Genomic DNA, 12,475 nt, shown 5'->3' with positions numbered 1-12,475 from the left:
TATTCGAGATTATATCCTCTGCTGGAATTAACAATATCGAAATACTAATATTGCTACCAGTTCTTATTCTTCCATAAATCTATGAAACAGTGAATCATATGATTCAGTTGATCAGGACAATCCGTCATGGGTGTGTGCCCTGCACTTGGAATAGCTTCGAGGAAAGCCTTCAGCATAGTCTAAAAAGGAAAAAAAAAAAAACAAAAACAAACAAACAAGTGGAAGAAAGAAGTATAGAATAGAAGACGTATTTCAATAGATGTATTAACTAACCCTTTCCATCTGACACTCTTGTACAAGTGATACTTTGTTATCTCTCAATCCATGTATAAGAAGAGTAGGTGTAAAAATTCTTCTATGAAAAACGTAGTCCCCTTCAGGCCAAGCCATCCCATCCAAAACATATTTCATATGAGATGGCCATTGTTCGACTGGTTCAGGACCACAATAAGGATGTTGACGACCTCTTGCAGAATACAGTATATCTCTATGAAGGCCGCACATCAAAAGTGGTGACAAAATAGCTCTTAGAAAGCATCGGCCAGCACCTTCTCTCGTAGGCGGTGCCAGTGGTGTTGGACCACCACCGGATATTAAAACAAGCTGATGAATATTGCTGTCATATTTGCAAGCCAATGCTGTTGCAAAACTGCATCTATAAAAGAAACACCATCGCCATCGCCATTGCCATCGCCATCGCCGCCACCGCCGCCACCGCCACCGCCGCCACCAACGACGACGATGACGACGACAACGACGACGAAGACAACGACGACGATGATGATGATAATGATGAAAAGAAGAAATTTCTTATTGCGTTAAACATTAATTCCAATAGCCCACGAAGTAGTCAAGCAAAAATTATTCAAACGTTACACACGTGTAGGTAGTAATTACCTAGCTAGCCATGAACGGTTTAAAAAGAAAGTCCACGATGTTCTTTGAATTATGATACTATCTATTATAAATATTAAACGCGTATGTATGTGTATATATATATATACAGGAATATTTGTTAAAAAAATTTACCCATAATTATGCGCTATCAGTATACACTTTTGACCTGGTTCAAAAGCGTAATAATGTAGTACTGTCTCCAGATCCTTCAACAATTTGCTAAATGTATAATCCTTCGATCGGTCAGGTGACGAGCTCATACCATGTCCTAAAAGATCAGGAGCGATGCAAGGATAACCCATAGCCGAAAAATATTCTAATTGATGTTCGAATATCTCTGCTGACGAACCAAACCCATGTAAAAAGACCAATGTTGGTTTACGATTTCTTCGAAATATCACATAATCATGTGGAATTTGTTCGCAATTAGACAATCTCGTAGATTCTTCCAAGTTAGGCCATCTTTTTCTATAATCCTCCATTTCCAAAGGTTTAGTTTCTTTTCTAGTATTAATTACCTCTAATCGTTCATCATCGTTCTTACGTTTCGATCTTCTTTCAATATTCGCACGAAATCTTGCACAAAATTTCGTCTCTATCGTTGTCTCCTTTCTCTCTGATAATTCCAAATCATCGTTTTCTAATTCTAATCGTACATTTTCAAATTTAGGATCATCGATAGATTCCTCTAATTGTCTGATATCCATTATAGTTTTTTCGTCATTAATTTCATTGTCATTTAATATGATTACATCCTTTAATTTTGTTAACTTATTTTCTTCATCATTTTCAATGATCTCTCGGGAAGATTCGTTATATTTCTCATCTTCGTTAGTTCTCAGATCTTCCCAGCTATTTCTCAAAGGGGTTCTACCTAATTTTTCGTCGATTATTCGTAAGAGAGATTGCTCGAGACTTGGTTCTTGATCAGGTTGAAATTCTATTGTTTCGACGCTGTTTATACCGGAATCTATACAATCCAATTGTTCTAAAATGACCTCCGTACCGATCGTACGAGTACGTAAATAAAAGTCGAGAGAATCAGGATCGTGTGCCGAACCAATGAAAGCACGATTTATATATCCTTGATCGTTTTTCGTTCTTTCCACGTTCAACTTTTCATCTTCCTGAATCTTCTTATCGTCAGCATGAAAGGAAAAACTAATTTCATTAAAAATTTCTTCCCCTTTAGCTTTCGAAGACGATTGTTGATGATCTAATTTTGATCTTTCTTTCGTAATTTTATGATCGTTTTTAAGAATCAAATTTGAATCATTCGAATTAGCGACATATTTAATCGTATCGTCTAATATTTCTTCGAGCAATACATTGATGTATCTTTCGAGATCCTTAACTATTTTATTCTTAGCTTTTTGTTCCTCGTTTGACGAGGAGTTTAAAGATAGATTTTTCGAAGGATCAAGTACAACTTTGTCCTTTGTTTTTTTCTCATTATTATTATCAAGTTTCGCGTCGGGTATTTGCAATTTTTGAAGATTAGCCGATACCCTTTGCTCAAGTTCTTCGATATCTCTTGCTGATTTTTCAGGAGTCTCGTAAAGACTATTTCTAATACGATTCAATTCCGTAGAAATAATTTCTTCATCGTTCGTACTCAATCTATTAGATTGACGAAAAGAACATCTACAATGATTCGACGAATGCGGTCTTTTCGACCAACGAGCAAAAAAATTATCATTTATCGATTCGGGCCTATCACTCGTGTTCTCGTAATACCATTCACCTTTTAAACTTGGTTTTAATACTCTCAAAGTTCTACGTGGTGCTACGATGAAAAAATCACAATCTTCTAATTCTACCGTAGCCGGACCAATTCGATTACGATTTTTCCAATATTCGAAAAATTTCACATACCATCTTGGCTCGATAGTTTGCTCTTTCGTACTCATTTCGAATGATTTTCAAATCGTTAAGATCATTGTGTTTGATCGACGATTAACATAATCGAATTTATTTATTTGATTTGAGGACCAAATTTGGACACTAATCGAATCATTCGTACATCCTTAATAATTCATTAATATATTCCTATTACGTTGAACGAATAGCTTATCCAATTGGAGAAGAGAATTTTTATTCCTAAATGGTATTCGAAATTCTCTTTGCTATTTATGTATATAAGATGATATGTATCTTTTAGGCTCTTCCGTTCCTTTGTTTAGAACTTTGATTATTATTATTATTGTTATCGCTATTACACAAGTAAGAGATGTTTTCGCAAGAAACAAGTTTACACAACTTTTCTACGAAGAATAAGTTGCAGTTGTTCATTCGGAAAAAGAAACTTCTTCGTATGAAAGTTTTTCGTATGAAATTTCTTGTCCTTTATCTTCGTCTTCTAATCTAAAGAAAAAGATAAAAAAAAGCGGATTATTATCATTCTTTTTATTTTTCTATTAGTAAATAGTCAATTTGAAAGATAAAAGTAATATATATATATATATATATATATATATTATATATGTATATTAAGTATATAAGTATATAAGTAATATATATATATATATATATATTATTCTATCTCCATTTCACACATATAAACACAAACACGCACACACACATACAGAGATATTTGCGGTAAAATAATTAATGTAAATGAATGGATAATCGTTTGAGCGTATCTTAACGTTTAGTAATTTCTTACAAAGAATCGTCGACTCATCGATATAAATGATAGTCTTTTGTGTATAATAGACATCAAATATTTCTTACGTTATTTCATTTTCCATCATTCTAACAAGTTATAAAAGTAATTCACGTAACTTGTTTATATGAAAAATAATACTCAAGCATGTATCGTGTGTGAAAAGTGTCATTCATATTTGTATCGTATATAATATAATATTAACGTATGTATTTTTCTTTGTCTGAAAAGTAATACCGATACATGTGCATATTTGTGTATTTAAGATTAAGCTTGTAACATGTGTGCGTAATATGTATGTGTATTTGAATCTATGTGAAAGAAAGTAAAAAATATCGATAAATTACAGAGCGAGTGAGTGTTACCTAGCGATAAGTTTGAAATACGAGAATATTGAGATTTATGTGATTTATATTTCGTGTTAATTAATTGAGAAAGTATTTATAATAATTTCATTTCTTTTTTTTTTTTAATAATAATTATTTCTATGTAAATTAATCATATTTAGATATCGATTACAGTTTTTTTTTCTTTTTTTTTTTTTTTTTTAAATTATTGAATGATGATTTTCTTTTTAATTATCGATCTTTTCCATGTCAATTAATTATTTCGTTTTACTTTCTTGAATAATTTTGTTTATTGAATATCTTTCTTTCTTTCTTTTTTTTTTTTTTTTTTTCTATTCAGTGATTTCTCTCTATTTCAAGTCGATCAAACCGGATTATGATAAATCGATATTACTTAGGGAATATGTTTAAGTTATATGAATAACTTGTAATCATATCAGAAACATTTTCACGAAAGAAAAGTTTTTAGAATAGAAAGTTGGAAATCTCGTATTATATGAACTAGCGGTTCTAACGTTCTCTAGTGAGAGTCTCGAATTAATATTCTTGAATTCTTCATATCATATATACTGCGGTTATCAAACGTATGATACATGCATACATACATACATATGGATCGACTTTCATTTTAGAAAATTCTAAAGTCACCATGAATAGAAATAAAAATTAATAATTATTTATTGTTAACATAATCATTAATATTTGTTAAGATATATTATCATAATCTTTTCTACGAACTTTCTTAAATTCATTTTCATTTGAGAATATCTTCTTTTCGAATAATAATGATAATAATAATAATAATAATAATAATAATAATAATAATAATAATAATAATAATAATAATAATACTAATAATAATAATAATAATGATAACAATAATTATTATTATTATTATATATATATTATATAATAATTATATAATATTATTATTATTATTATATAATATATAAAAATATAAAAATAATAATAATTATTATTATTATTATATAATTCATAGAAAATCTTATCATTAATAGTTCGGTTTATCATTATTAATGTTTATTTAATTTTTACTATAACATTTTTATTTTGAAATCTATTTCATATACAATCGTACGCTCAATATATTATATCATTATTTAATAAATCAATTGTTATAATTTTTTTTTAATTTATTTGATTTCATAATAACGAACAAGCAAGATTAAGAAAATTTATCTGTCATTAACAATAGATTTTAATGAATAGTAAAATAAGATATTTGAAATTGTTTATTTTGATAGTATTTAATGTCAAAGTTGATTCTTTTGTGTAACATGTGTGTAAATTGGAGTTGCTCGAGTTAAAACGTGCTTTTTGTTCTTAACTTAGAGAAGGGTTAAGCCTCTTTGCCTTTCGTAAATGCATCCGACCTTCAAAGCACGCTCGTCGAGTATCAAAGTTGACCGCCGGGAGCTTTTCTCACTCTTCATTCATCGTCAGACACTTGTTGCGTCGATTATTGGTTCTCAACTTGAACTAACCACAAGCTCTTTACAATATATAATACGAATATTTCTTTTCTTTATTGTTATCATTAAATTATTATTTAGAAAGAACGAATATATTTTTCAATTGTTTTTATTTATTTAAATATATAATAATTTTTCTTTAAATAGTCGTTTAAATATAAATTTTCACAAACGTCAAGTGATCTATGAGAACCTCCTTCATGCGAATGGAGTGAAACGCATAAGAGTGTTTTCCCTCTTAACCTCTAAAGAATGAAAGAGAGAGAGAGAGAGAAAGAAAGGGAGGAGAAAAAGAGAGAGAGAGAGAGAGATAGCAATCCTTTTAGGATGATTAAGTACTCTTAATAATCTTCTTATCGCTTAAGAAAACTAAAACTTAACCTTCTACACACCTTGAGTCCAGAATGGCAACCACGCTGACGACGAGGACACAAACATCACTAACGGAGTAATGTAGTATCACTAATAGTAGTAGTAGTAGTAATAGTAATAGTAGTAGTAGCAGTACTAGTAATAGTAATAGTAGTAGTTAAAGTAGTAGTATATAGTAATAGTAGTAGTAATACTATGTTCATAGTAGTAACAATGAAAGTAACGGAAAATAAATCATTAACCGTTTCCGAAGGTTAGTGTCACACTAATCATAAATCGAGTTAAATATATGTATATATATATATATATATATATATATATATATATATATATTTAACAATTTCTAAATGGACCAATAGACTAAGAGAATTCTAGTTCGTTAAGGAAAAGGCACATAAGGACACACACGCACATATACACAGACACTGTGAATAATTATTTTCACTCGAACGATCGATCGATCTAATCATTTTTAAAGAAAAAAGAAATCGTTAATTCGGTTATCGTTTGACCAATCAGAAGATACTTGCTCTTGGACCACCAACGACGATTAAGAGATCTAAATATTTTTTTTTCCTTTTTTTTTTTTTTTTCTTTTCTTCTTTGTGACAACTATTATCTCAAGAATAAATTATTAAACAAAAACGCTTGGAAGCTCACCGTGTCGTAGAGACGTGCCGACTGATTCAACGTCGAAGTAACAGCGCGCATTTTCGTGGGCGTGGAAGCACGATATCGAGACGGGAAAATTAAGGACGATCGGCTACGAGCCGCGCGCCTCGGGTCACGGCGGCCATTGCGCGTCTCACTCGCTCGTTCTTGCTAACGTGAATCGAACGCGAGAGTGCGCCACCCCACTCTTCGGCTTCGCGAGGGCCTGATTTCATACTTCGGCTTTCTTCGGTTATCTTCGATATAGCGATGGGACTAACCGCCGAATTTGAATATACAAATTGAAACGATATATTCTTTCTTTCCGATCGTTTATTCGTCTGTATATAATTTAAGTATATAATATATTAACAGCATTTTCTTTTTTTTTTTTATTAATGCTACTTTAATTAAGATAATATTTGTTTGTTATAAACATTATTATTTTTGAAATCTTTCCTTATATCGAACCAAATTAGTGTTTAAAAATGATACACTTCTGTAGAAAGAAACTTTTGCTTAATAATATGATTCTATTACAATTATTATAATTATTATTGATATTTTTAGTTATTTTATTTGTTTTTTTTTTTTTTTTTTTTTTTTATATAAGATAGATCAGTATTTACCAATTATCTGAAAGACAGGAAACGTAAAATATACGTAAGCATTGCTCGCATCATTCCATGCTTCGGAATCCGTTACTTTCTCGTCCCTCTTCGCATCGAAGGACTGAATTCTGCCCCTCACACCCCTTCTTCATTCTCGTTCCAGTTGAAATTCGCAGCTCGTGCGAGGGAAAAGTGGATTCTAAAATACTGCGGAATTTTCATTATAGAATCGATTAGTCGAGTTCGATGAACGATTTAACATTCATCGAACTTTTTTTACTTTCTTTTACATTTTTCAAAAACTGTCGAAAACTATCGATAAGTATCGATTTCTATCTCTTGTAAAAATAATATTACAATTCCGTTGCTTGATATGAAATGTCAACACGTATGCTCGAACTTCCGGTGCTCGAACGGTATCGAAAGAAAGCCGTTCGAGACAATAATGATTGCCATTTAAATATAATACTCTTTTTATATTTTTTATTCTCATAAATTTGAGCCTAACTCTCGAAGATCCGGTGACCATGAAAAAACATACTAGATTAATGCTAAACTTTTCAATTTACGATCGAATCAAATCGTCCCTTTATTATTTAATTAAATTAGAATTTTTGGACTATTTAAAAATTTTTGACCCATCCAAAAAATTTTGCTATACCTATAAACTTTAGGCTCATTTAAAATTTATGGTGTATCTCGGGACTTTTGACCCACCTAGAAATGATTGGTCCTTATTTGAATGTATTATTAAGTGGGTCAAAAGTTCCGAGGTGGGCCAAAAGTTTCAAAGTGGACCAAAAGTTTTTAAGTGGGTCAAAAGTATCTAGTGTACCAGAAAATTTCTATTATCTTAAAAATGTTCATATATACGATCAACACTAAAATATATATAAATGCACAGTTATTTACACGATTATTTATGATATAAATTATTTATTTAACGTTTAACATTAATTAAACACTGGAACATTTCACTATGATAAAAAAGATATGAAGATATTAATACTGTTATATTATTTAATCCCTGATATTGAAATTATAAAAATTCAAATAGAAAAATGGGATTCTTGCTAAAAATAGTTGAATTAAAATCATGTTATCCTGATTATGAATAGATTTGTTCATGCTAGAAACGATGTCGTCTGGAACGATCAAGATGTTGATCACGATCCTTTTACCGGTAGCTGACGATGACAATTATTTTTTCTGTTAGTACGGTACTTCGAGCCAGATAATTCCAACTTTGTTTTATCATACAATATATTTATTTATTTCATTATCCACCAACAAACAAATTTATTTATTAATTATTCAACAGAACATACGATATGTACAATTTATTTTGCAAATACTTAATTTATTTATTATTAAGTAACTTTAACTTTGATTTTCGTTAAAAAATTTCTATTTTTTATTATTTCTTTAGATAATGTTAATAATCCATATGTGATATTTTTTAAAGCAGAACATTATATCATCGATCGAAGGGTCAATAAGCCAATAAGAATATGTTATAAACGTGACTGATTTATTAAAGTAACTTTTGTTGTTTCGTGCCGTTATATTCACGATCGAATGATGATAGATTGTTTTTAGGTCATCTAAGAATACTATCGTTGCCTTCGTTTAAACTTGCAATTTAATATCTCGAAGAGTACATTCGAGCGGCATATTATTTTACATAAAGGTATAGATTTTTTCTTGTAATATTATTTCTTTATTTCTAAACGCTAGTAATATCAATAAATAAATGAAAGTAATATATAACGTTCTTCTTATCATATTCGTATTTACTAATCGAGGAAATCATTCACCTTTTGCTTACATTGAGCACGATAAGAATATCTGCGTCACTGACCTATTCGATATTGAATGAGCATCCTAAGTATTAATCAACATTAGTGTGTTCAAAGACCTTTTGGAATAGATTAAAGTTTTTTGCAAAAAACAAATAAAAAGATTTCCGGAATTTTTAGAAAGATTACAGATTAAAAAATTGTAAAAATTATCATTTCATTTATATTATTTATCATTGTTGAAATAAAATTGTTGTAATAAATTTTTTGTTGTAATAAATATTTTTAAATTTATTCACATACATTGCACGGTATATTAATTCATCATATGGATCGACGTTCAAATAAAAACGATGATCTGTATGAGAAAATAAAAAAAGAAATTTATCGAAATTCGTTAAAAAAGTAAAATTTATTTTTAACGGGATTACATTAAAAGAACAGGAGTCATAAATGACTTTAAGTTGCATTCCATGCGATCATAAATAATAAACGAGTCTAATAATATCTTTGATATTTCTTGAAATTCCATTGGGGACCTAGAGAAGATAACGTTACTTCGAGAGTACCGAGAGTTACTTGTGCTTGCTACTTTCCTCCTTGTAAAATATACAACGCATGATGATTTTAATCGCGCACTTTGCACGAGTTAAATATCGTCGCTCGTGTTTATGCCATAAACGCATTATGCTAAAGGTATCATTATCGCATCGCGCTGAGTGTACATTGTAACGATTAAAAATATCTTTGGGCTGGGTTACGTCTCGTCTATCCTATGAAGACCACTTATTGAAGAGAAAAAAGAAGATAGAAAAGAATTCAGTAGCATTGACGTGATATATAAATGTAACAAAATAACACCAATATTAAAGTTATTTCATCTATTTAATAAATAAACATAAATAGATCATAAGTAATAATAATAATAATGATAATAATAATGATAATAATAATAATGATAATAATAATAATAATAATAATAATAATAATAATAATAATAATAATAATAATAATAATAATAATAATAATAATTTGATAATGACTGATTTTTTGTTTTGTACGAAGTAATGGACTGCGTTTGCAATATTTGACAAACAGTAATAATAATGATTTTGATAATGACTAGATCGGATAGATTTTTAATGTGAAATAAATGAATTAAATGTCTGTAGATAAGAACATGATATCGATCGAAGATGTTGAAAAACGATGTTCCAAGTAAAGAAAGAGAGACAGAACAGAAATTTGTAGAAAAAAAAAGAAAGAGAGAGGAAGAGATTAGAAGTGGATTCAAGCTGGGCAATGCGCGATAAGCAGTGCAAATTTGTTGTCGTAGCGAACGTCGTTTAAAGCTAAATGAAAAATTTACGTGCTAAAATATTAGCAAAGTGCGCAACGCGTTTTCCTTGGTATCTCATAGTAAGGTGCAAACATCTCTAAGGTTCTGACAAGTACCGTGTGTGATACGATGGTGCCAGGAAACTTTGTTTACACAGTCACGAGTTAAATACAAGTATAAAGGGACAAGCGAGCCTGAGTTGCAGGCCATTTCGTTAAAATCACGATGGGTAATAGTCGAGTACTCGTACTTGTTTTTTTAATCTTCGTTATATTTTCGAGTATCATTTGGAATGAGTCATATTCGGTAAATGCCGATTCTGACATTACCACTACCGAAGAAAATACATCGGAAGAACAAAAATTAATTCTCGATTGTCAACATCCTAATTACAGGACATATATCAAGTGTCTCAAGTATCCGAGTTATAAAGGGAACAAAGTGAAGAGGCATCATCATGAAATGTCACCGGAATTCGGTAGAAATTTTTTTCTTTTCAAACTGGTTAGATTTTTTAACATTTAAGAATTAAATCAACAAATATCTTTGTTTTTAATTGCAAAAAAAAAAGAAATGGTTTAATTAGAATTATCGTCGTTTATCCATTAGTGTGGAAAAAAAAAGAAAAGAACAAAATATAACTCTTACGATTTTATTATTATTTATATCAAAGATGAAATATGATGTAATGCAAAATATTTGATAAGATTTTTTTTTTTTCGTAACGTTTTCAAATAGATCACCATTGCATGGAGACGTGTGTTAAAACCTGCGAAACTATTTCAAGTCACGATTGCAATCAAAAGTGTTCTCATTGCATAAGAAAAGCAAAACATAAACATCAGATCATTACGGAGTACGAGACTGAGTGTATAGATGGAGATTGTAAAGGTAGTGATAAGCCTGTCGTAGGAATGGCAAATATTACGACGAATATTGAGCTTAACAATAACATCAACACTGGTACAGATCGTCCAAAGGATGGTGAGATAACACCAAGTTCAAAGAACTGTAATTGCAGTTGTTGTCGTAAGTTCATTTTACGCTCTTTTTTCTTGCTAATATTATTCAAGACAATGTAATATTCTAATTGAATTTTCTTAATGTTATCAGCTAATTGTAGAGGATGTTCATCAAATTGTTGTCCTTATGATGGAGGTTATGGTGGAGGTTTTGGTGGAGGTTTTGGTGGAGGTTTCCAATTAAGTATGGTACCACAATTAAGTCTGGGATTAGGTTTGAGTCCCTCTTTTGGTTGTATCCCTCCTTATCATTGGTTTTGTTATCCACATTCCTATGAAAAAGATTGCTCCGTATGCTATAACCCAGTGTTACGATACAAATGTGACATATCTTGTCAGATACAACTTGGAAATAGTATTTCATATACTCAAAGGATGAAAAGAGACGATCAACCTTGTCAGAGTCCCCATTGTGTTGGAGGAACTTAATTTGTTTCGATGATTAATTCTATCATTTTAAACAATCACATAGGTATGTCTTTTTTTCTTTTCTTTTTCTCTCTCTCTCTTTCTCTCTCTCTTTCTCTCTCATATGAGATTATCATAAGTCAGAATAAAATAAAACTTGATCATAAATACTATCAGCGAGATAATACTAGATCTTTTTATTCCAGTCGCAAAATGAATCACTATACTGTCATTACTATTTTGATAGAAATAAAAGGAAATCTATTCAAAGTTGTGGGAAAAAAAAAGATATACGTCGGAAACTATAGTTTCTACATATTACGATTTACATAGTAATAAAATCATAGTCGACTATTATGTAAATTATTTGTATTCTAAACTATGTAATAAAAAAGAAAAAAAAGAATAACAGAACGTTATGAACAACATGTTCATGTGTGGTTGTTTGATTTAATTAAATCGTTAAGATGACGGTGTAATAAAATAATTTGTATTGTAGATAAATATCTAGAGATGAAATATATACCCCTGGCAGATGCAATCCTTTAGACAAATCAAAAAGAGAAATTGCAGATAGTTCAGGTGCAAACAAAGGTATCAATATTTAATTTTCAATTAACGATTAATTTTAATTAATAATAATTGTTAGTAATTATTTAATATTGGTTCTATTAATGATAACAATTGAAATTATCATCGTTAAAGTTAATATAAATTAATTAAAAATTAACACAATTATTAATGACTATCAACGGTTAAGGATCAATTTACGAAATTCACATTTTTAATCGTAATTTTTAATCGATATTGATAAATATGACTTTAGAAAAAGAGAAAGATAGAGAGAGAGAGAGAGAAAGAGTGAGAGAAT

The 12,475-nt window shown here is 29.9% G+C and overlaps 2 protein-coding genes across 6 annotated transcripts; one reads left to right on the top strand and one right to left on the bottom strand.

The window, feature by feature from the left end:
- Window positions 1–40: 40 nt before the first annotated feature.
- On the bottom strand, window positions 41–6,590 carry LOC118444657 (uncharacterized). 5 transcript variants are annotated; one of them, XM_085661433.1, is made up of 6 exons: window positions 6,435–6,581; window positions 5,795–5,909; window positions 5,284–5,409; window positions 1,030–3,261; window positions 274–655; window positions 41–179 (listed from the first exon to the last, which is right to left on the bottom strand). In XM_085661433.1, the coding sequence occupies exons 4-6, from the start codon at window positions 2,805–2,807 to the stop codon at window positions 54–56; spliced, it is 2,286 nt and encodes a 761-aa protein (XP_085517559.1). In that variant the 5' UTR covers window positions 2,808–3,261; window positions 5,284–5,409; window positions 5,795–5,909; window positions 6,435–6,581; the 3' UTR covers window positions 41–53. The 5 variants fall into 5 exon arrangements, with proteins under 5 accessions (XP_085517559.1, XP_085517557.1, XP_085517558.1 ...); XM_085661431.1 differs by lacking the exon at window positions 5,284–5,409; XM_085661432.1 differs by lacking the exon at window positions 6,435–6,581 and having other exon boundaries at window positions 5,304–5,409; window positions 5,795–6,049.
- Window positions 6,591–10,199: 3,609 nt separating this feature from the next.
- LOC118444659 (uncharacterized) lies at window positions 10,200–11,975 on the top strand. The gene is made up of 4 exons (XM_085661576.1): window positions 10,200–10,652; window positions 10,913–11,203; window positions 11,288–11,668; window positions 11,811–11,975. Exons 1-3 carry the CDS (start codon window positions 10,400–10,402, stop codon window positions 11,623–11,625), a joined length of 882 nt encoding a protein of 293 aa, XP_085517702.1. The 5' UTR covers window positions 10,200–10,399; the 3' UTR covers window positions 11,626–11,668; window positions 11,811–11,975.
- The last annotated feature ends 500 nt before the right edge of the window (window positions 11,976–12,475 follow it).

The sequence above is a fragment of the Vespa mandarinia genome, chromosome 15 (genome assembly GCF_050613455.1).
Source record: "Vespa mandarinia isolate Hongniang chromosome 15, ASM5061345v1, whole genome shotgun sequence".
NCBI lineage: Eukaryota > Metazoa > Arthropoda > Insecta > Hymenoptera > Vespidae > Vespa > Vespa mandarinia.
Note: the sequence above shows the minus strand (reverse complement) of the source record. Positions and strands in the feature narration are given on the sequence as shown.

Coding starts and splice junctions, on each gene's coding strand:
- LOC118444657 (XM_035873131.2), bottom strand. CDS start 2,807: ATGAGTACGAAAGAGCAAACTATCGAGCCAAGATGGTATGTGAAATTT. Junction 656..1,029: donor CTGATAGCGCATAATTATGG/GTAAATTTTTTT, acceptor TTTCTTTTATAG/ATGCAGTTTTGCAACAGCAT. Junction 180..273: donor AAGAGTGTCAGATGGAAAGG/GTTAGTTAATAC, acceptor TTTCCTTTTTAG/ACTATGCTGAAGGCTTTCCT.
- LOC118444659 (XM_085661576.1), top strand. CDS start 10,400: ATGGGTAATAGTCGAGTACTCGTACTTGTTTTTTTAATCTTCGTTATA. Junction 10,653..10,912: donor TGAAATGTCACCGGAATTCG/GTAGAAATTTTT, acceptor GTTTTCAAATAG/ATCACCATTGCATGGAGACG. Junction 11,204..11,287: donor CTGTAATTGCAGTTGTTGTC/GTAAGTTCATTT, acceptor TAATGTTATCAG/CTAATTGTAGAGGATGTTCA.